Genomic DNA, 24457 nt, shown 5'->3' with positions numbered 1-24457 from the left:
ATCTGCGCTGCTATTCGCAGAAATGGTCTATGGATATAAAGTGGATACCCACAGATTTGCAGGGCTCTAGTGGTCGGGTCCAGCGCCTCTCGGTGGGATGACCTGTGACAGTCCAGTAATCAGGCCGGGGGGATTGGGCCTTGTCGCCATGTGGGGGAGGCCCTCTGGAGGGTTGGGTCCTGCCCCAGGGGAGTGGGTCCTGTGGTAGGAGTTTGCAGAGCCCTCTCTACAGCAGCAGCTGCTGCAGCTCTGGTCCCGCGGGGCTGACTGGGATAATCTCCTCACTCCAGGCATTGTGACCTCGGGGGTCACAGCACTGCTCAAGTTTGGCCCAGGCCCCCTGATCTGGGACCATCTGGGCCAAATTTGTGTGAATGGCTTTGTGACCTGACACACAAGGTCACAGCACCACTCACTCAAATTTGGCCTGGCCAGCCCTGCAATTGTCATGATGGAGGGGCAGCTGGGCTAAACCTGAGCAGTGCTCTGATCCTGCACACCAGCTCACCACACGCAGAGCAGGCAACTGAGTTCAGCCTGCCCCACGGGACTGGACCTGCCATGTGACCCTTTGAAATATTCTGGTGACCCAGTACTGGGTCGTGACCCACCAGTTGAGAAACTGTGGTCTAGTGGACTAAGCATGGGACAAAGAGCAAGGGGCTCCTGTGTTATAATCCCAGTGTTGATACTGACTCTGTTCCTGGATTTAATGTAGTCTCTTAGACCAAGGTTTTCAGAAGCGGACACTGTTTTTGAGGTTAAGGGTTTTTGTGTGTCTCCACACAAGCACTGAGGCTTCCAGAACCAGTGATAATTTTTGAAAATGCTGGTCTTAACCATTCTCCCTTAGGGTGTCCATATTTTCCCCAAAGGACCCCTCTCCCCCCGGCACAGGGCTGGCCCAAGCCGTCGGTCCCCCTCCCTCCCAGGCACTTGGGGCCAGCCCCAGCCCCCAACGCCCTCCCTCGTGCACGGGGCTACCTAAGATCACCCTCGCCCCCCTCCAGGCAGGGTGGGCCAGCGGGCCCGAGCCGCTCTCCCTAGCCCTCCCTTCAGCATAGGACTGACATTACCACAACTCCCCTCCCAATTGATGATCAGTTGGCAAGAACAAACGGGGCAAGTGCCCAGTTTTTTGTCAAAAAAATCAGGATGGCTGGGACAGGGCCTAAAAAAAGGACTGTCCTGGCCAAAACAGGAGGAATGGTCACCCTACCTATCTAAACAAATAGGGATAATAATACTTAACCGCCTTGTTCACTATAATGATTAACTTGTTCACGTGTATAAAGTTCTACAGAAGTGCTAATAAAAGCCCACTGGCATGTACACAAAACCCGTTCCAGACCCTCGGGGGGGCTGGGGGGGTGCCAAGACCCTCCTCACAACGGGGCAAGCCAGTGCTTGCTGCTCCTGCCCCGTGGGGTGGCGCCACAGGCTGGATGAAATTAACCATGGGGCCAGATCCAGCCCGTGTGCCCTAGGTTCCCCACACCTGCCCTACACGTAGGAGCCGGAGGGGGGACATGCCGGCTGCTTCCTGGGAGTAGCGTGGAGCGGAGGCTAGCAGGAAGCCTGCCAGCCCCACTGCGTGGCACCGCCAAACGGACAGTCAGTGATCAGCTCTGCTGACCGGAGCTGCCAGAATCCCTTTTTGACCAGGTCGAAAACCAGTCAAAAACCGGACACCTGGTCACCCTACTCTAGCAGCTATGGACCTCATGGCCCACAGAAACCTCTTGAAAAAGTTTTTTGTAATGTTGGCAACTATGAACAGGCCCAAGCACGAGCAGCTCAGCTCGGCTCCTGCAGCACAAGACTGGTGGTGGTCTGAATATCCTTCTCCCCTTCTTATGTGACGTGAATCATTGAAAGTTCAGAAGTGCCCCAAAGAATCACCTTGCTGACCCTGTGCCTAGAGGTGAGATCACGGTGCACAGGAGCTGGTTATTTTTTGTGAGGGATGGGGACAAAAAATTGTTTTGTAGGCCCACCACAAAAGGCTCAGGCCAGCTCTGGCACCATGTCACTCAGCAATGACCTCCTGCAGCCGCTTAAAGAGCAGCCTTGAGAGGGCTCCAGTGTCAGCCTCAGCCAATCCTCTTCAGCCAGGAAGCTGGTGGTCAAGGTGTGAGATATGGAAGTTGTGGGAGGATGACAGTTGTACATTGACGTGGGGCTGAAAGTGGAAGGAATGTAGAGTCCCTCCTTCCCCAACGGGGAAAAAAATAGGCAAAGGCATGATGTGCCTGGAATGAATCATAAAAAACTACAACTCACCATTTATTTTCATATCCGCTCTCTAATGCTTGACTAATGCTAACGGTGGAATTCTTACGACATCCATGTCATCCCTGCAAATACTGAGTGAATTACTTTGTGGCTGGGCTATGGACTATGGCACCGAACAGCCCAGTCATTACCAGTGATTGGATGATGAACAACAGCTCCCAAATTCCTCTTTTCCAATGCTAGTGACACTAAGACACAATTTGAAGAGAGACAGACTGAGCCAGAGAGAGAAAGTTTTGACTCAACCTATTGAAATAACACTGGCTGTCACTGCCTCCCACTGGGTCTTGTATCAGTGGATACCATCTCCTTCCTCCTCTCATCTCTTCACACCCAGCCCCAGGTGCTAAAAGTGGTGTCAGGAAAGCCACCAGTGTGGCAAGAGAACATGGCAGGAAGTCACAGCCCCAATCATCACAAGCACATTGGCTGCAGAACTGGAGCTGAGATAAATCTACCACATGACTCTTCCTTCCCCTCCCCACCCCCTTTGTACACAGCATCTGGGGGAGGGATGTGATGCTGGGACAACGAGATGAAAAATAACAAATGGGATTTCGCCCTGATTTTTAAGTTGTAATGCTTTCAAGTGAATCAGTGTAGATAAAAGATACATGATTGACAGAGAAAGTCCTCTCCTCCCAAAACAGATACAGCATAGGCAGGGGCAGTGCAAGTTTCCTCCATGCCCCATGGCCAATGCATTGCAGTTACATTCTGGAGGGACTCCTTTCGGAAGTGAAAAGGATCTTCAGTCCTAGATATCTCCGCAGGGATTGTCAATAAAAGTGCCAACGGTATTCTTATTTCTTGTGATGCAGACTCCTGCCCACCAGCATGTGGGTGAGGCCACAAAATGGTAATAATCTTTGGTTACTACCAGGCTGGGATGAATTTGAACTGTAGACCTAGACTCCATATTCTCACTCCCCTGAGACAACTAGTCCCCTCTGCTTTTTTCTTCTGATAACATATAAAAGACAAAAAATCCATAGATCTCTAGTTCCGGGAGGTTCCAAAGTCTTCATCTTCACTCCCAAAACAATGTGCAAAATAGAAACTGAAAGCCTCCCTTGATCAAACTGCAAAATTATATCAGAATGAGTCCAAACTAAATTCTCACTTTTGTGAAGTCAGTGCATAGTTGGGGGAAGGAGAAATCTCCTTAACACTGGAACGAAATGCACTTATGCAAACAGGATTCAGGATTTACATCCATCTCTTAGCCTTCAGTTTGTGTTTTTCTCTTAGCCTTGGTTAATAAACCATCTGTCTTCCTACAAAGGTCAACAGTCACCTATGATCCCTTCTCCAGTTCTAGACATATAGTACAAAATCCTGCAAAGATGCTTACGGCTCTCAATTCAAACAGACTTTGATGAGATTTGAGGGGACTCAGGATGTCACAGGAGGCTCTCAGCAGCCTACAGGCTCCTCCCCCTACATGTGTACACACCTGTCCAAATATACACAGGCATGTATACATGCACTCTCACATCACACGCATTCCTAAAACTTAGGGTGACCAGACGTCCAGATTTTATAGGGGCAGTCCCGATTTTTGTGTCTTTTTCTTATATAGGCTCCTATTACCCTCCCACCCCATCCCGATTTTTCACATTTGCTGTCTGGTCACCCTACTAAAACTACAAGTCAGCCTCCAAAGCAACTCAGCAGTAATTCAGCACACCTCCTGCCTCCATTCTCGAAAACTAGGCCTGCCTAGTTTCTCTTCCATGTGTTTCTCCTAAAGCAACAGCACAAGTGTCTATAAGTGAAGAGCCTTTAAAGTAAAATAAATTGACTGTTACAGGCCCCAAAAGTCCTGGGAAATGAGATGAAGAGGGGGAGCCAGACCCTTAGCTGCTAGGAAAAGGTGCAGAGCTCACTGAGGCCCAGACCTGAGGATGTGGCCTAAATGCTGCAGCAAGGTTCTTTCTTTGCTGTCTATAACATTCCTTTGCTGAAAAATTCAAAGAACAGTCATGACAAATAAATAAATAAATAAGAATGAAAAGAGACAAGATACCCCCAAGCCCGGGGTGATTATCAATAAGCTGAAGAGCGCTTGGTGCCAGCAACGGGCTTGAGCCTTGTATTCTCACAGACAAGCAACTCCAGCCCCTGGCACCACGGCCAGGGTCAGGAGCTGTGACTGCACGGGTGCCAGATGAAGGGGGTGACTGTGTAAAGAGCAGCTGTGGGGGGAGGGAGGAGGGAAGGGGAGGTGGGCATGAGAGGGGAGAGAGGGGCTGCTTCTGTCTGAGCTCCTTGCAACAGCAAAGCTGCCCGTAGAAGGCTGGCTTCTTTGCAGGGAGGGAATCTGTGGGGGTGTTATTTGCTACCAGCAACTAGCTGTGTCCATTGCTAATGCCAGAGAGAAGCAATTAGGATGGGGAGGGGGGAGAGAGAGGTTCTCTGTGAAGATAAATATAGTGACATACATAGCTAAATCTGTGCAGATGTGCTGGATAATAGGAGCGATCTAATTGGCTAGTCATAGAATCATAGAAATGTTGGTCTGGAAGGGACCTTGAGAGGTCATCAAATCCAGCCCCCTGCAGTGAGCCAGGACCAAGTAAACCGAGACCATCCCTGACAGGGCTTTGTCCAACCTGTTCCACAACCTCCCTTGGAAGCCTATTCCAGAGCTTAACTACCCTGACAGAAAGAATTTCCTAAAATCTGACCTAAATATCCCTTCCTGCAGATTAAACCCATTATTTCTTGTCCTTCCTCCAGAAGACATGGAGAACAAATGAGTACAGTCCTCTTCATAACAGACCTTGATTTAAAAATTGTCAGTTATGTAGAATCCACCACACCCTTTGTTAAGTTGGTCCAATGGTTAATTACGCTCACTGATAAACACTTACACCAGTCTAAATTTGTCTAGCTTCAACCTCCAGCCATTGAATCATGTTATACATTTCTCTGCTAGATTGAAGAGCCCATTATTAAATATTAGTTCCCTGTGTAGGTACTTACAGACTGTGATCAAGTCACCCCTTAACCTTTCCTTTGCTGAGCTAAATAATTGAGCTCCTTGAGTTTATCACTATAAGTTGTGTTTTCTAATCCTTTAATCATTCTCGTGGCTCTTCTCTGAACCCTCTCCAATTTATCAACATCCTTCTTGAATTTGTGGCCACCACACACAGTATTTCAGCAGTGGTCACATCAGTGTCAGACACAGAGCTAAAATAAGCTCTCTGCTCCTACACAAGATTCCTCTGTTTATGTATCCAAGCATTACATTAGCCCTTTTGGCCACAGCTTCACACTGGGAACTCATGTTCAGCTGATTATCCACCAATAACCCCAAACCTTTTTCAGAGTAACGGCTATCCAGGACGGTGTCCCCCGTCCTGTAAGTATGGCTAGGGTGACCAGATAGCATGTGTGAAAAACTGGGACCAGGGATAGGGGGTAATAGGCACCTATATAAGAAAAAGCCCTGAATATCGGTATTGTCCCTATCAAATCAGGACAGCTAGTCACCCTAAATATGGCATACAGTCTTTGTTCCTAGATATAAATATTTACATTTAGTCACATTAAAATACATATTGTTTGCTTGTGCTCAGTTTACCAAGTGATTACATTCCCAGGCTCTCCCCTGAACCCTGTAGCTTTAGAGTCTTCTAGTATTATTGTCTTTATTTCACAATAGCCAGGAATTTTTTTACACACACAGGCTGATTTTTTTTCAGGAGTCTATGGGAGTTGGGTGCCCAACTCCCACTGAACATCAGTGGATTTAGAAAGCCTGAGTCCTTTATGTCTCTTGGCAAATGCCATCCACAGTTCATTGCCATGAAAACCCTGGATGGGCTAGAAATCTATGCCTGGATTTTTAGAAGCTCTCTCTTGATGTGTTAAAATGCTTTGGCAATGTCCTTATCACTTACATTGAAAACCCCTGAGGGTAGGGATGAGATGTTTTCTGTCTGCAAAACCCTGGTTCTGCAATCAAATAAAATCATACATAAACCCCAGTAATCCCAGTGGCTTCTGGAGCAGGGGGGCAGAATGGGGTGGCCCTCACATCTATCTCACTGCTTCCCAAGCTGTGGGTTGTGTATCTCCAGTTGGCTGTCCATGGGGGTTGGGAGCTTGTTTGCTTTCTCTGTGTCGAGTCTTCTGCTGGGGTAGATTTGCTCAGCCATCTACAACCAGCCACAAATGCCAGAAACACCCAATAAGGCATTGTGCCAGTTGTACAGTGCTATAGAAACTGTCACAGGGTGCACCTGAAGAGCAGTGGTCATGAATGGCTGAATGTGGGGTCAGAGGAGGAGAATTGGTTGAGAGTGCCTATTCTGCTATGATTTAATAAATAAATACATAAATAAACAAAAACAGTCTTCCAGGCTGGGACTTGAAAAGGCTGTTTGAGTTGGGGTTTAGTAACGGAGAAGGCACTGGCAGACCTTCCCCACCTGAGCTGCTGTGCAACGTACCATACCTACAAATTCACACACATGCTGAGCACAGGGCGACTCTCAGCTATTGCTTTAATGGCTAGTGCACTGGGGAATAAGAATGTCACTCACTGACACTCCCCTATCTCCAGACACTGTCTCCTCCCACCACCTGATGTATTTTACAGTGACTGGCTGCCAGTGGCATTCAACCAAGCTAGCGGAGAAAAGCTATGTCTACACTGCAATAAAAGACCCATGGCACGGCTGTGACTGGCCCAGGTCAGCTGACTGGGGTTCGCAGGGCTCAGGCAGAAGGACTATAAAATTGCAGGGTAGATGTTTGGCTTGGGCTGGAGCCCAAGGTGTGAGAGCCTGCAAAGGGGAAGGGTCTCAGAGACCAGGCTCCAGCCCACACCTGAGGGTATGTCTACACTGCAATTAAACACCCGTGACTGGCATGTGTCAGCTGACTAGGACTCACGAGGCTCAGACTGTGGGGCTGCAAAATTGCAGTTTAGACATTCAGACTAGGACTGAAGCCCAGGCTCTGGGATCCTGCCCCATTGTGAGGTCTCAGTCTGAGCCCAAATGTCTACACTGCAATTTTACAGCCCAGTAGCCCAACCCCTGCAAACCCGAGTCAGCTCACATGGGCCAGACGCAGTTGTTTAACTGCAGTGTAGACATAGCCTGAATGTCTACATGGCAATTTTCAACCCTGCAGCCTGAATTCACAAGTCTGAGTCAGCTGACTTGGGTTCTGAGACTTGGTGCCCCAGGTTTTTTATCGCTTCATAAACAGAAACCCTAAGACAGGGGTAGGCAACCTATGGCACAGGTGCCAAAGGCGGCACACAACCTGATTTTCAGTGGCACTCACACTGTCTGGGTCCTGGCCACCGGTCCGAGGGGCTCTGCATTTTAATTTAATTTTAAATGAAGCTTCTTAAACATTTTAAAAACCTTATTTACTTTACATACACCAATAGTTTAGTTATATAATATATAGACTTATAGAAAGAGACCTTCTAAAAACGTTAAAATGTATTACTGGCACGCGAAACCTTAAATTAGAGTGAATAAATGAAGACTCGGCACACCCCTTCTGAAAGGTTGCCGACCCCTGCCCTAAGAGAAAGAGTGAGAATATTGTGCTAATGAGCCACAGAAACATTGCAAAACATATGATGGGAATAAAGGAAAGGAAAAGATCAGGCCACTTTGCAAAGACATGCAATGACAGAAAGTTAAGTGGACAGGACTACTGACTGCATCTGCAAAGCATTCGAGGGAACTTTCCAGCTGTTGACAGCTGCTGTGGGGACATAATTAAACACAACTGAAAATCGATGACCTGTGACTTGTTCCAGCAATGCCAAATGACATACGCACATTTTCCCCACTCATCCCCAATGCAACCACAAACATCTGTTTTATTGCTCCCAGTATCAAAAGTCACAGGGACTCACCTGAAAACCTGCCCCAGCCTGCAATTCACTCATACTCCATCATCTCTTCCCTTGCTCTCCCCACACTGTTTTCAAAGTTCAGAGCCTCTTTGGCAAGGACAGCCCAGGCTGTGTGTGTGATGGAGAACAGCAGGAAAAAAGCAGACATCCCCTCGTAAAGCATCCTTTGCCTGAAATCCCTTCAGTCTTTCATAGCTTAGAGGAAATGTAGGACTTGATAATGAGTCATGTGCTCCTCTGGGAAACTGGAATGATTTCAGAAGAAAAGGAAAAACTTTTAAATCGGATTGAGTATAAGGCCAAACCCAATTCTAAAGGGGGCGACTCCAGAGACAGGACACACTGTCCATGCAATGCAACCATCCACACTGGAACTGGAACATAACGATGGCTCGGAGGCCTAAGGGGTGTGCTGGAAAAGACTCAGCTCCTCTATTGAAATGGGTTTACCTCAGGTACAATGGTGACTGGTATGGTATGGTATGGTATGGTACGGTACACCATGACAAGGTATGGTATGGGTGGATAGATAAATACTGATCCCCTAAATGATACTGCATTTGTCTATATCGCTGAACTACCTTTGCACTCAGTATGACCGGCATGATTTGGTCCAGGATTGAAATAGTGAAGGGTGCATTAGCAGAGCTGTAGAAGAACCCCAGAACTTGAATCACAGGGATGCCAACGGTGAAGGCTGATATTCATCAGCAGAGCAGTAGGCAGGGTCCTATGGCCGTTGAAGTTGCAGGCCAGGTGAACTGGCAGATCTAGGATTACAGATCGCTCCTGAAGAAGGCTCTCACTGGTAAGACACACTCAGCCATCCTCACACACGCTATCACAACATCCCTCTACAGAAACACACTGACCTCACTCCCAACATACAGAAACGCTGAAGCAACCTCACACGTCCGGTGCACACATTGGTACAGTCACCAAACACACTGACACACAATCCTCTGGGCACAAACTCCCATCCTGACAGAGCCTCACGTATACACACCGAGGCCCTGATTCACATTTACACTCAGACTTCTTTGCACCACGCTGACAGCCTAAGGGGGCCTTCACGTGAGTGCTCGAGTCATGCTGGAACGCTCAGGAATGCCATGACGACACCTTTTTGGGCGGCCAGAACAGTGTTCCCGTACTTTTGCTGGGCCAGGGCCAGGCAGCTCTTTTCCCTCCCCAGCTGCAGAGCATCCCCTGTTAGACTGAGAGGAGGGGAATCTAAAGATCACATAAGAACATAACATAACATAAGAACATAAGAACATAAGAATGGCCATACTGGGTCAGACCAAAGGTCCATCCAGCCCAGTATCCTGTCTGCTGACAGTGGCCAATGCCAGGTGTCCCAGAGGGAGTGAACCTAACAGGTAATAATCAAGTGATCTCTCTCCTGCCATCCATCTCCATTCTCTGACAAACGGAGGCTACGGACACCATTCCTTACCCATCCTGGCTAATAGCCATTAATGGACTTAACCTCCATGAATTTATCTAGTTCTCTTTTAAACCCTGTTATAGTCCTAGCCTTCACAACCTCCTCAGGCAAGGAGTTCCACAGGTTGACTGTGCACTGTGTGAAGAAGAACTTCCTTTTATTCATTTTAAACCTGCTGCCCATTAATTTCATTTGGTGGCCCCTAGTTCTTATATTATGGGAACAAGTAAATAACTTTTCCTTATTCACTTTCTCCACAAGACTCATGATTTTATATACCTCTATCATATCCCCCCTTTCACACACACTTTCAATGTAAAGTGTATCCAATAAGCCAGGGACATGTCCCAAGAAGCTTCTTACCAACTTTCCCCCCAACTTCTGAGGCCAGTCCTTTGCATAGTGGGGTTGATAATGGTGGCTAGCAGTTGACTGCACTTGGAGGGAGAAACAAGATCATTTTGCAGGCCTGCTTAAAAATATTAAGACCTTCTCTGCCAGCATTCTGTATTTGGAATCCATCAGTGCAAAATGCCTCACAGGAAGGTAAAAAAAAGTCCATAATGCACCTGGCTAAATGCTCTTCACTCCCAGCATCAAGCTTTCAACACATGACCATCCCTTCTATCCATGGAAATAGAGAACACCACAGACATTACTACAGCAGTTTCAATCACATTGCGGACAAAGCTAGAAGATGTCTGAGGTAATGTTCTTGAGCCACCAAAAGTGCATCAATACTGCCAAAAATCCGGTACCTAATTCACCACCAGTGCAACGCCACCAGCAATAGTACCGGTGAAAGCTGAAGTATAGACAGATCTCAGACATATTTATCACTGTTGTGGCCCTAGTGGGTTAGACCAGAAGTGTTGGTGGTAACAAGATCTGAGCCCTGTCTACACTGAAACGTCCACCATTTCTGCCACTGGTGAGATGTCTATATTTCTGCTATGACTGTTCATTCTGTTGCCTTATCCTCCCAACCACACACGGTCTGTTTGTCTGTTGTGTCCTTTCTGACATGAGATTGTGAGCTATCTGGGAAAGATACTTGCCTTCTTTGTGTACATTACCTAGCACAATTACCTTTGATGTACGTCCTTAGCTGCTATTGTAATACACAGAACAAATAGTTATAATGATTGTGAAGCTGCATCAGTGGTGAATTATGCTTCCAATTTTTCCTAGTGTAGATGCACCTTCAGGAGACACGCAGGAGAGGCTATCGCTGATATCAAGAATAAAGCATAGCAAACCAGACCTGAGCTGACCCATAACATGTGCACATATTGTGCTATCCACTGTGTGTGGGGGGGGGAGGGGTTTCTACCTTTCAAAGGAAAGTAAGACAGAAAAGCAATCAGACAGACAGCATCCTTGGAATATATGTAGGAATATATAATCATGCTCTCTCTCTCTCTCTCTCTCACACACACACACACACACCATAATTTATCTCTTCCTCCTCCTGTTTGACATTATCCTCTGTTCTAGTATCATAATCTGTTGCTACGGAAACAACTATGATGTCACAAAGAGAGGATTATGGATGCCTTGAACAGGAAGAAAAGGTACATTATGATGGGAAAGAAAAAGACACCTACAAACAGCTGCTGAGCAGGAGACATTCCAGGAACAACAAATGTGAAATGGAAAATAAACAAACCAGTGGCGCTGATGGCGCTGTAATTGGGAATAGAATTTGGCCAATCATTTTCAAAATAAAAAAGTGTTTACAGTTTTTGCCCCAAGAAGCAAAAAGCATCTGTGCAAAGCTGTTTAAGCATTTTCAAAAACTAGTTTTTCTCAGAAATCTTTGCAAGTTTCCTTGTGCAGGATATTCTCTCAGCCTGACTGATTGAGGCTGGGTCTCCCTCACACCACTACACTGAGTGTGTTTCAGAACTCCCGTCAAAAGTGCTGGCATAATGCACCTGTAACAATATGACTTATCGGTAGGGATCTTGTTGGTTGGCTGCCATCTTATGGGTCCTTTTGATCTTTAATCAGAAATAAATAGAGAAGCTGTTTCCGAACCTGTTTCCAAGACACTGATAACTCAGAAGAAAATGCTCTTGAATACTTATGGGACAATGTCCTAACAGATAAAGCATCACCTGGGCTATTAGTTGGTGTCTGCTACCAACTGCTAAATCACACTAGGGAACAGGATGACCAGCTCCTTTGACACCTATCTATAATGTGTAGGAAAAAACGTGCTATCCTGAGGGACTTCAATATGAGTGACATATCCTGGAGATCTCATGCACGCAGTACTAAAACATCCTTTCTGAACATTATAGATGAGAATTTCCTAACTCAAAAAGTGTTGCAGCCAAGACAGGGGAATTCTATATTAGACCTTGTCTTGACAGATAAAGAGGGACTGATCACAGAATTAGAAATTAATAGTAATTTAGGTACAAGTGACTCATAGTCTTAAGACAAGAAAGGGCCATCATGATAATCTAGTCTGACCTTCTGCACATTGCAGGTCACAGAACTTCACCCACCCACCCTCCCACCCTTGTAGTAGACCCATAACCTCTTGTTGAGTTACTGAAGCACTCAAATCTTGATTTAAAGACTTCATATTCCAGAGAACCCACCATTTACTCAAGTTCAAACCAACCAGTGATCTTGACTTGTACAAGCAGAATGTAGTCCAGACTAGGGATATATATCCTTGGTGCTTTAAAAGGGCCAATTTTACTCAGCTGAAAACAAAATGAGCCATTCATCTGGAAGGAAGAATTTTAACAGAAAAAAAAAGTAAATAATAATCGGGAATTGTTTAAGAACTTTACTTTACTAGATGCCCCAAAAGCCACAGTCGCACAATTGAGGAAGAAAGCCATATTGGTTAAAAAATCAACATGGTGTAGTGAGCAAGTGAAGGCAGCGGTAAAAAAATAATATATATATATATATATATATATATATATATATATATATATATATATATATATATACAACAAACAGAAAAAATAGGAAGTTGATAGTAATGAATATACATAAGAATCTAGGAATTACAGAAAATTGATAAGGGAAGCAAAAGAACACAAGAATAAATCTATATCCAGTAGTGTTAAGGACAATAAGGAATTTTTAAAATATACTCAGAACAAAAAGAATCCTAACAGTGGCATTGGTCCTCTACTATACAGAAATGGCAGAATTATCAATAAGTATCAATAAAAAGGCACAAGTGTTCAATAAATATTTATGTTCTGTATTTTGGCAGGGGGAAAACAAGTGATGTACTCATATTATATGCTAGCACTTTTTCCAGTCCACGAGGATTTTAAACAGCAGCTACTAAAGTTAGACATTTTTAAGTCAGCAGGTCCTGATAAGTTGTTTTTAAAAAGCTGTCTGAGGAGCTCGCTGGACCATTAACGTTGATTTTCAATAAGTCTTGAAGCACCAGGGAAGTTCCAGAAGCCTGGAAGAAAGCTAACATTGTGCCAATATTTAAAAAAGGAATATGGAATGACCAGCTAATTATAGACCTGTCAGTCTGACATTGATCCTGGGCCAGATAATGGAGCGGCTGATCTGGGACTTGATTAATGAAGAATTAAAGGAGGGTAATATAATTAATGCAAATCAACACGGGTTTATGGAAAATAGATCCTGTCAAACTAACTTGATATCTTTTTTTTTATGAGATTACAAGTTTGATTGATAATGGTACAGCGTTGATGTAATATACTTAGATGTCTGTAAGGCATTTGACTTCGTACCACATGACATTTTGACTGAAAAGCTAGAAAGATATAAAATTAACATGGATCACATTACATGGATTAAAAGCCGGCTAAATGATTGGTCTCAAAATGTAACTGTAAATGAGTAATCATCATCAAACAAGTGTGTTTTTAGTGGGGTGCTACAGGGATCGGTTCTTGGCCCTGTGCTATTTAACATTTTTATTAATGACCAGGAAGAAAACATGAAATCATCACTGATAAAGTTTACAGATGACACAAGAATTGAGGGAGTGATGAACAATGAAGATGACTGGGCACTGATACAGAGCAATCGGAATTGCTAGGAGCAAGCTGAATGCAATCTAACAATATGTATTTTACTATGGCCAAATGTAAATGTGTATATCGAGGAACAAAGAATGTAGGCCATACTTAAAGGATATGTGGGCTCTATCATGGGAAACTGTTACTCTGAAAAAGATCTGGGGATCATGGGGGACAATATGCTGAGCATGAGCTCCCAGTGTGATGGCCAAAAGGGTGAATGCAATTCTGGGATACTGTGACAAAGTCCCTCCTCTACATTGGTGGGTCCTGCGCTTATTGGCGGATTTGCTCACTTCACAGATCCACCCTGTGGGTCAGGAAACAGTCCAGAGACCGTCCCCTCTGGTAGAAGCTATAGTCCAGGTCAATTCCTCCTGTGTTTGATCAGGAATTGGGAGGTATGGGGGGGAACCCGGGCCCGCCCTCTACTCCAGGTTCCAGCCCAGGGCCCTGTGGACTGCAGCTGTCTATAGTGCCTCCTGTAACCGCTGCATGACAGCTACAACTCCCTGGGCTACTTCCCCATGGCCTCCTCCCAACACCTTCTTTGTCTTCACCACCGGACCTTCCTCCTGATGTCTGATAATGCTTGTGTTCCTCAGTCCTCCAGCAGCACTCCCACTCCTCTGGCTCCCCCTGGCTTGACTGGAGTGAGCCCTTTTATAGCATCAGAGGGGCCTTAATTAGGGTCAGGTGTTTAACTGCCTCACCTGACTCTTAGCAGGTTAATTGGAGTCAGGTGGTCTATTAGCCTGCAGCAGCCCCTGCTCTGGTCACTCAGGGAACAGAAAACTACTTATCCAGTGACCAGTATATCTCCCTTCTGCTACTCTGCTGTTCCCAACTGGTCTGAGTCTATCACAATACATAAACAGGAGAATCTTGAATAGAAGTAGAGGGGTTATTTCACCTGTATAGTTGGCACTGGTGTGACTGCTGCTGGAATACTGTGTCCAGTTCTGGCTCCCACAATTCAAGAAGGATGTTGAGAAATTGGAGACAGTTCAGAGAAGAGCCACAAGAATGATTAAAGCAGTGATACTCAGACTTCAGTGGTTCAGGAGCCAAATCAGCAATCAACATTACCCAAAAGAGCCACAGTAGTGTGAATGCGTTGTTTCATTTACTATAGTACTATATATTCATATTTAAACAGTATGACGGGGAAATATATTATTCTCACAGCAAAATGACTGACCAAGTATTATTATTGTATCAACTGCAATTGATTAATAACATAGTAAAAGCATCTGATTGGTTAATAACTTAGACTGGTTAATAATTAAATCACACAGTGTTTTAATATTATATGCTCCAAAGAGCCGCAGGGGACACATTAAAGAGCCACTTATGGCTTGCAAGCCTCACTCTGAGTATCACTGGATTAAAGGATTAGAAAACATGCCTCAGACTGATATACTCAAGGAGCTCAATCTATTTAGTTTAGCAAAGAAAAGGTTAAGGGATGACTTGATTACAGTCTATAAGTATCTACACGGGGAACAAATATTTAATAATGAGCTCTTCAATCTAATAGAGCAAGGTGTAACATGATCCAATGGCTCCAAGTTGAAGCTAGACAAATTCAGACTGGAAATAAGGCCTACGTTTTTAACAATGGGAGTAATTAACCATTGGAACAATTAAGGGATGTGGTGGATTCTCCATCACTGACAATTTTAAAACCAGGGTTGGATGTTTTTCTAAAAGATCTGCTCTAGGAATTATTTTGAGGGGAGTTCTGTGGCCCGTGTTTTACAGGATATCATACTAGATGAACAGAATGGTTACTTCTAACGTTGGAATCTATGAAAAAAACTATTGGATTACATCCAATAGCAATAAACTCACTAACCTAAAATGATAAGCAAGAAGGACTCTTTCTTGTCCTTCTAGGCAAGCATAAAAGCAGAGCCTCATTGATACAATGGCAAATACATTGGTACAGCTGACCTGATGTTAGAGAAAAGAGAATGTTGGGACCAATGCTGTCTAAAGCTATCCAGCTTTCATGCCATGCACACCTATTTACTAAGTCACACATACACACACACACACTGGATGGACCTCTAGATTTTTATACATTTCAATCACCTGGCTTGATCATGAGAATGGGGCAGACAGATGGAAAGGAGAGATTATGTGACAGCCATACTTGCCTTTGCCGCATTATGTGCAGACGTAAGATTGCAGAAAAATTCAGCATTCAGGGATTGTAGGGGTCTTCCAGTGGGTCTGTTTGAATTGCTTCTGTGTTTGAGCCCTCGATTTGAAATGGCTAATAGTAGTGATGGGGGAACCCCAAGAATTTCAGTGTTAGGAATCAGATCAATTAAACCTCCAAAAATTCTAATACTTCACCAAAGTTTACTCAGATTATATGAACTTCTTGATCATGTGGAACTGGATTGGGAATCTCCCGGGATTGGAATTTCTCATGTAATAGCATTCCTTTTGCTTCCATTCCCAGCTGGAGCCAGGAAGTACAAAAATGAAAAATAACGGGACAGGGAAGTTGCTAAATGAACTTTGTTCAAGTTTTGGACCAAGGTTTGGCTCCTAGTTTACGTGAACCTATTTGCCTTTCAATAGTTTTCCAGGATCAGGAGAGCACAGTGGGAAACAAAGCTGATATTTTGATGGGGGGGTGAAATTGGAGCATGTCCCTTTAAGAACAGCCACTATGTCCCGATGAAGTTGTCAGTCTTTAGAGGAGTTTAGTGAGGAGCTCTGCATTGTGGAAATGTTATTCCAGATGACCAAACCTTGCTAATCCCCTTAAGTGTAAAGACTGTAATGAACAGGAAACATTGCTGCCCTCCTGAGTTTCCTGGGATTGCCAAACATCCTGGAATATCATTGGGTCTGACAGAACATCATCACCTTGTGGTGTGACTATTTTATCCATTTTAAATGTGGCAGCCTTAAGTGATCTCTTTACCCATTCTCCTTCTAGAGGCAGATGTCAGTGCAGACACTGGAAGCTGACCAGGGAAGAGAAAGAGGCGTGATTAAAAGCAGTGCTCAACTTTTCTAATCAAATGGCCCATTCAGTGGAACCTGACAGACACTGCTACATTACCAAACTGCTGGGGAGACCTTAAAAATACAGAGCTAAATTCTGTAGTCCTCAACTCAGCAAAACTCCCACTGACTTCAGAATTCAGTCTATGGGGCCTGATTCTAAACTCACTTACACCAGTGTTATACCTGCGTGACTCCATTGGTTTAAGTGACATTACTGCTGATTTACACCTGTTGTCAGTGAGATCAGAATCAAGCCCAGAACTGGCTGAAGAGGCTTGGGCATGGGGAAGTTCATAGAGCTGCTGCCCTTTTTGTACCCACATTGTAGGTAAGTAGAGGACTTCATTCTCCAGGGCTGACATTCCTCCACTGGCTTGAAATTCACCTGGAGTCGTCAGCCAGTTTATAAAATACTTTGAACATGTAAAGAACTACACAAGTGCACAGTGGGAATTTATTATTAATTATACCAATAAACAGTAGGGTTTATTTATTCTTTTTAACCCTGACTTTTGATTCTCTAAGGTTATAAGTGTGGATCTGGAAATGTACCTCACATCATGCTATTGGAACACGGGGAGCTCATTTACTTCAGTGTGACTCCACTAGCCTTAATGGAATTACTCTTAGTTCAGGTCCCAATTCAGAAAAGCATCCATATTCGGGAATGGCGCCTAAACCCATGCTCAAGAGTTTTCATGAATCGGGGCTTTACCCTGGTGTGAGAGGAGAATCGGGCCCACTCTCTCCACCGGTCAGCTGTAAATGCTCACAGGAAATAAAGTGCCTTGGCTTTTTCTGTGCTATATACACACAAACTGAGCAGCTGCTGACTTGGAGGAAAGTTATCATTTGGGTCTGAATGTAGATTTTTAGAAAGGTTAAAAAACTGAAATAATCTCTATAATTTTTAGGCCAACAGTTTCAAAAGAGGATGCCTAAAGTTAGGCTCCTAAATCCATATTTAGATATATAAATAGGTAAGGGGCCCTTTTTTTCTAATTAGGGTTTACTTCTCTCTTTTTGTTATGCAGGAATGTTTGTAACTGGACTGGTCCTTAATAAAGAGGTGGATAAAGTAAATACATCTTCCACTAAAGCAACAAATAAGAGACAGCAATAATAATAGTAATACACTGAACTTACAGTATACAAATTCCTTAGTAAAGGTGAGTGGGTCCATTTACAAATGGACTAAAAGGCACAGAGCCTAGGTCAATGGGGCTGCTCATGTGCTTAAAGCTAGACACATATGTAAGTACTTTCCTGAATTAAGGCCATAGATTAAGGATGGAATTTTCAAAACACACAGTCCTGGCCTAACTCTATTGCATAGAAACCTACTGATTTCAATGGGAGCAGAGTAAGGCCAACACTGAGTGCTTTTGGAAAATCCTACTCTAACTGTCAGGTCCAAGGTCACACACCAAACCAGCTCCCCAGACACTTGATCTTACCACTGGTCCATGCTACCTCATCCTGACATGGAATAGTCTCTGCGAGTCTGAACACAGGGATGCTGTACTCACATCTGAACTACAGTTTTCAGTAACCATAGAGTGAGGGGCTCTGCAAATTTCTCATGTGGGGAACCACTTTGTGAGACACAGAGACTCTCACAAGGACTTACCTCCACTCCCAACACCCCAATCATCCAATGGCTTGGCTCTCAAAAATCTTCACTCTGGAGACTACCAGAGAGGTTCTCCACAGCTACCATATGCCAAAGGTTGAAAACCAAAGCTGTGCAGTGGCCCAAACTTATAAACTTGGGTAACTAAAAGTAGGCACCTAGATCCAAGCCTAGTCTCCAAGTAAGTGGCCTAATTTGCAGAGGTGATGAGCGTTCAAAATACCCATGGAAGTAAATTAGGTTTTGTGGATACTCACCACTTCTGAAAATCAGGGCAATCATTGAGATACCTAAAATAATGAATAATAATACTACCCAGCTCTTATATAGTATTTTTTTTATCCATGATCTCAAAGAGCTTTACAAAGGAGGTCACTATCTTTATCCCCATTTTAAAGATGGGAAAACTGAGGCACTGGGAGGGATGGTGACTTGCCCAAGGTCAACCTTTAGGCACCTAAGCCCCTATTCTGCAAACTGACCATGATTTTCAAATTTGGGCCTGATGCTGCACACACTTATGGATGTGCTTAACTCTGCACATGTAAGGTGAGGAATCCAACTGAAGTCAATGGGGTTTGTCACTTGTGTTAACTTAAACCGATGTGTAAGCCCATGCAGGAGCCAGCCTAAGTCTGAAGTGTGTCCAGTGTGCACATTCCTGCGTTCTGAGTGGCTGTTCCCCTCAGAATGCATTGTCTATCGGCCCGCACTATCCTAGCCCTTACAGGGTTTCTTCCATTTCAGAAAATAAAACAGCATCTCTGACCCATTACATCTCAATAATATTTAATCATTGGACATTTCAGCATGATAAAAACAATAATTATAACTGGAGGAGGCTTTCTGTTATCTTGGAAACAACCATCTCTTGAGCTAATAAAAACCTGTGACTTTGGTCCCAGCACTGATTTAGCTCAGGTGATGGTTATTACCTCATAAACAGCAAGCGCCATTCAGTTATTATCTCAGCGCACAGAGTTTTGGGGCAAAACCCTTCACAAAGTGCCAGTGGTTAATCCATTAAAAATGATCATATGTTGCCTCTATAAAGTGCCTGTCCCAGAAGCGCTGGGAAAACACTAGCCAATTAAATAGGATCTGACCTTAGACATGTTCAGGGTCAGAATTTCATGCCTCCAATGACCTGATCCTGCAAGGAGCTCCCTGTGGGCAGACTTTCTGCCAGCATGAAGCTCCATCAATGTCCCTGTAGTGGCTAGGTAGAATTTATAGAAAATACAGATATTAATTCTATAAGCCACCCACACATAAAACTACTGACACTGCTGCTATTAATACACTGCAAATTGCAACAAAGTTGTCAAAGATAAGTAATAAGCAAAGCAAAACAGCATAACACCAAAACAGGAGGCAATAATCATTCTAAAAAAAAAGGTTAAAGCGAATTAACACCCCTTTATGCTGTGCTCTGAAGGCTGCCAATCTCAGGTGCTGGTGAGCCACCCAGGAAAGGGCAGGTGAAATTCACTTCTATGCAGAAGGCTGCACAAAGTCTGTGCACCACTTAAGTCCAGCTTATGCACCCTTAAAATAGGGCTTGAGAGGAACTTCAGTGGTGCATAGGCTTTGTGCTTGACCTCTGCACAGGGCAGAATTTCACCCAGCAAGAGTATCACAACTGATTTGAGCAGTAAGTTCGATATAGGGTGAGACGCCATCATCTCTGAGTCATGGGGCCAGATGCTCCACTGGTGTGACTCAGGATAGCTCTGCTGAAGCCAGGGGAACTACACCAGCTAACACCAACTCCGAAACTGGACAATTGATGTTTAATGCCAGAGAGGACCGTTATGCTCATCTAGTCTGACTTCCTGCTTAACACAGGCCATAGAACCTCACCCAGTGATTCCTGCATTTAGCTCAATATGTTCTCCAATCTCCAATAAGATTAAAGCAACTCAAAACCAACCCAGATGCTGAACGTTAGTTTTAGTTGCCTTTCTATTTTTATTCTGCTCGGTCTATTTTATTTCCTTCATTTTACCCTTTCAGTTCTAAAAAAAGAAAAAGAACAGGAAAGGCTGGAAAACAGGAACATGGCAGGTGAAATCCTGGGTCTACTGAAGTCAATGACAAAACTCTCCTCGATGTCACTGGGGCCTATGTATTTACTTACTATGCACTGTATGGCTCACAAGAGCTGCTACTTGGGCCAGCAGTATTCAGAAAGGTCATTTAAACAGAGATGTATTGGAATCGTTTAATAAATCCTTTAGGGTGTCACATTTTCTAACAACATGTTTTTGTAAAAGAGCCGTACTGTTGGGAAAGATATCGTCTCACATATTCCATCCTCCGTTTTGGTGGTGGTGGTGGGTGTGGGGGGTATGTGTGTTACAATAGTGATCCATTGATAGAGCAAGAGTCAAACAATAGGAACAGAGAAGCTGTTACATACTACAGCATTGATCCAACACCTCTGCTATTGTGCTTCTATCAATGGCCTAAATGTACCTGATGCTCCGGAGGAAGGCTCCAGAGAGCCTGTGATATGCAGACTATCATTTCTAGAAGGAAAGACCAGAACCACACACTCTCCTTTTAAGATTAGATTCACATTCCACATGCAAGTAAATACAAGTTTCCATCCATGCCTTATAATGTGTCAAGGAACTCTGAAGAACTCTCATGACTATTAGGGAGGACACAATATCCATTAAACCCTCCACCCTGCAAAAACAGTCCAACCCACAAACCTATTTTAATGCAAAATTCAATCCCCTTTGTACCTTATGTTGACTCCTGAGAGTTGGGATATTACAGATTTGCCAGCTTTAAGGATTGGGATGTCTTAATAGGCTGCAAAGTTTTGCTGTGGGACCTTCCCTGTTGCAAGATGGTTATATATGGCTCCAAACAGGCCTTCTTTATAGGTTGTTGGTTTTTTTTTCAATTACCCAAGTGCCGTGAAGCATCTGAAGTGAGAGTGCAGTAACTGCTAAACTCCCGCTAAAAGCCTCAATGCGTCACCAGGAATCTAGAGAAGAATCCCGTATGCTGGCTCCCACCAGGCTGATGTCCATTAGACTCATTCTTCCTGTAATATTTCACAATTGGGGATGGTGCCATGTACTTTCGCAGAAAGAATGCTTAATGAAACATTTACAGAAATGAGCACAGTTTTCCACAAAGGAGATAAAGTAAAAATCATGTTCACTGTACCCCTATAGACACTGTTCATTATTCTATCCTCAGATCAAGGTGGTAAATGGGACAGTAAACTAAATGTCCCTCTTCTGGAGACCTGAGGGACAATATAAATGAACATGATCTTGATAGATTCATCCTACCCCACTGTGGATTTTAGTCCACATCACAAAATCACTGCATAATCCAACCTGATTAATAGACTCTATTGCAGAGAGGACTGGATAGGGACAGCAGGCACTGTGATGCAAGACAGGCCTAAGGTGCATTGGACTAGCTGTGTAAGGGGTCCAGCGCTGGAACAGCAGGGAACTGATTTGGTCAGGATTAAAATGCACTGGCAGTGCTACCATCTGTGGGGCCCCAAATCTAGACTAGCAGAGAAGTGAGGCAGGTAAAGATTTGGATGCCCTCACACAGCTGGGAAGTATGGAGCCCAGGACAGGAACAGCAGGGAATCATGCAGGTCAGGATTGAGGTGCAATGCCACAGCAGGGTGGGCACCTACTTGCCTCTACTGATTTCTGTTAGCATCTCACTGCCACAAGCCTCACATCCAACCATGAACATGAGCATTTCAAAAGAAAGACTTTCCAAATAGAGACACTTCTTTTCCCTTGGAAGGGCAAAGCCTGCTCCTCAGTTCTTCATTCAATGGCAAGTTTATTTTCTAAAACAGACCTTGAGCGTCCAGCAGAGGGCGAGTTCAGGATTTGTTTAAAGAGAAACATTATTTCATTTCATTTCAACACCCCAGACAGTTCCAGCTGACTGTAGCCCCTTTTTACAGACCCAGTTTAATAATAAATGTCCCTCATTGCTTTGCAAACTCTCTTTTTTCAGTAGATCTGTTGCATTTGCCTTTCATTAGCTCAAACTGCAGGAAAAAATAATGGCTACATTAAACCTATGCTCTTCAGGATCAGGGAAGAAAGGACTGGAATAATACTTATTTTTGTTACCTATAAACAATCCCCTTTGTTTCTTTTAGAGTGCAAATTATTTACAGGTCATACAATTTTAAACCACCCTGAAGCATTCTAGCCATCAATAAGCACATCGGTAACGTTACACCGTCAGGAAAGCTGGTTCATTTACAACACTCCAACTAATACTAGATTTTCTTCTCAGATAAGTTTTATCAGACACACTACAGATAAAGTATTGCTTCCCGCATGCCTCTTCTCCTGCCAGACATTAAAATCTCCCTTGCTATAAATCGATCGTCAAGACATTTCTGTATAAAATAAAATAAACTGGGGATTTCTATCCAGTTTATATAAATGCTCTCTAACCAATTCTCAACCAGAAAAGGGGGGGGGGGGGAGCGGAAAGGAAGGACATAAATACAACGCTAGGTGATTTAAATTAAGCCGGATTTATTTTTAAACACGAGTCCTAAATAGAGAGAGAGAGAGCGAGAGAGGAAGAGAGAGAGAGAGAGAAAGAGAGAGATTTAAAAACTGGAAAAAACAAAGTTCACTTTCAATTTTCACTGCAATCACCGGTTGGATTTGAGTAGAAACTGAAAGAACTGACAGTCTGCTGCTAGATTTTTTTCCTGACATATGTGCCTAGATATGCTATATTTTTTAACCTAAAAATATAGTTGATCAGCAAAACCCCAAAGCAAATGCTTTCTGGAGTACAGGCTAAAGGAATAGGGTGTTCAGCCCTTGAATTTAAACTACATTTCATACACATACACATACACAGAGAGAGAGAGAGAGAGCAATTACAGGGCAATCTTAGTCAATTTCATTGTTCGGCTCCGCACTGAAATGGACTTTTCCACCCATTCCCTTCGTGACCACGGACCGAAATGACCAAAATAAAATAAAATAAAGAGGGGTGAGGAATTTTACAGACAATCATGGGTGGAGGGGAGGAAGAAATGGAGAGCAAATTAAAACCAACCTCCATTCAAATACTAAGAATACTCATTTTTTAAAAAGGCAGAACCATAAATTTAACCTCACAGCATCGACAATGAGCTGTGCTATAATGTTGATTTCAGATCTGTGGTCATTTTCTTTCTCTTTTTTTGGTGGGAGGTGAGGGGTGCCTGGTGCCAAGAGATGGCCAAAGGACAGGGATGGGGAGGGGTGGAAGGAGATAAAAGAAGCTGCCTTACCTTCGTACATAGGGGCCATCGGTGCAAGAATGTGTTATTCATGGCAAAAAAAAATATTAAAACATTTAAAAAATGAAGCGAGATCTCAGCCCCCCAAACTCAATACAAATCTGCCATCTTGAGCCTGTGTCTCTCCGTATAGTCGAAGCTGCCAGCCTCCTGCATCACCGCCTCACTTCATCAGGGGGGAGACAGAAAAATCCAACCTTGATCCTGTCCATCTAACAAAAACACCACCAAAAAAAGGAGCAGGGAGTGGAAGAGGTGTGGGGAGAGTCGATGCACAGTGGACAGGTCAAGGGTGGGGGGAGGGGTGGTTAGAGGCCCCCCCCAGATTTGGGACTTTGGGGTCGGGGAAGGGGGACTCGGCCGATCCCCCTAGCTCTCAGCTCAACATGTCTGTGTGTGTTGGGGGTTTCTGCAAAAGTTGCATTGGAGGCGAGAGCGAGAGCGAGACAGAGACAGAGAGGGGGAGAGGGGGGAAAAAAAGCAAAGGGAGTTTGCAAATAATCAAATACCGATGGCACTGATCGCAGTTTCCCAGAAGGGGAGAGAGAGAGCGAGAGAAACCCTCTACTGAGATTATGTGGGATCTTGTTTAACAACACATTTCAATCAGGAGAAAAAAGGAACAGTCAACAGAAGTTGGTGAAACAGTTCTGTCTCCCTCTCTCTCTCTCTTTACAGAAAAGAAAAAAAAAGGCAGCTGATTGAAGCTTTGCCATTCACTGGCTGTGGGGATCATATAATTTGAGCTGATGTTTTACAATAGCATGGAAAATTCCTACCTCTCACCCCCCTTCCCCAA

General features: G+C 44.1%; 1 protein-coding gene across 2 annotated transcripts in view; it reads right to left on the bottom strand.

The window, feature by feature from the left end:
• Nucleotides 1–24110, bottom strand: part of HIPK2 (homeodomain interacting protein kinase 2) — a 190851-nt gene extending 166741 nt beyond the window's left edge. For both annotated transcript variants that reach the window (XM_054033549.1, XM_054033559.1), the window contains exon 1: nucleotides 23650–24110. In XM_054033549.1, coding sequence (XP_053889524.1) covers nucleotides 23650–23668 — 19 coding nt within the window. In that variant the 5' untranslated portion in view covers nucleotides 23669–24110. The remainder of the gene's footprint in view (nucleotides 1–23649) is intronic.
• Between the last annotated feature and the right edge of the window lie 347 nt (nucleotides 24111–24457).

Source organism: Malaclemys terrapin, chromosome 1 (assembly GCF_027887155.1).
Source record: "Malaclemys terrapin pileata isolate rMalTer1 chromosome 1, rMalTer1.hap1, whole genome shotgun sequence".
NCBI lineage: Eukaryota > Metazoa > Chordata > Testudines > Emydidae > Malaclemys > Malaclemys terrapin.
This window is presented reverse-complemented; position numbering and strand designations above follow the sequence as displayed.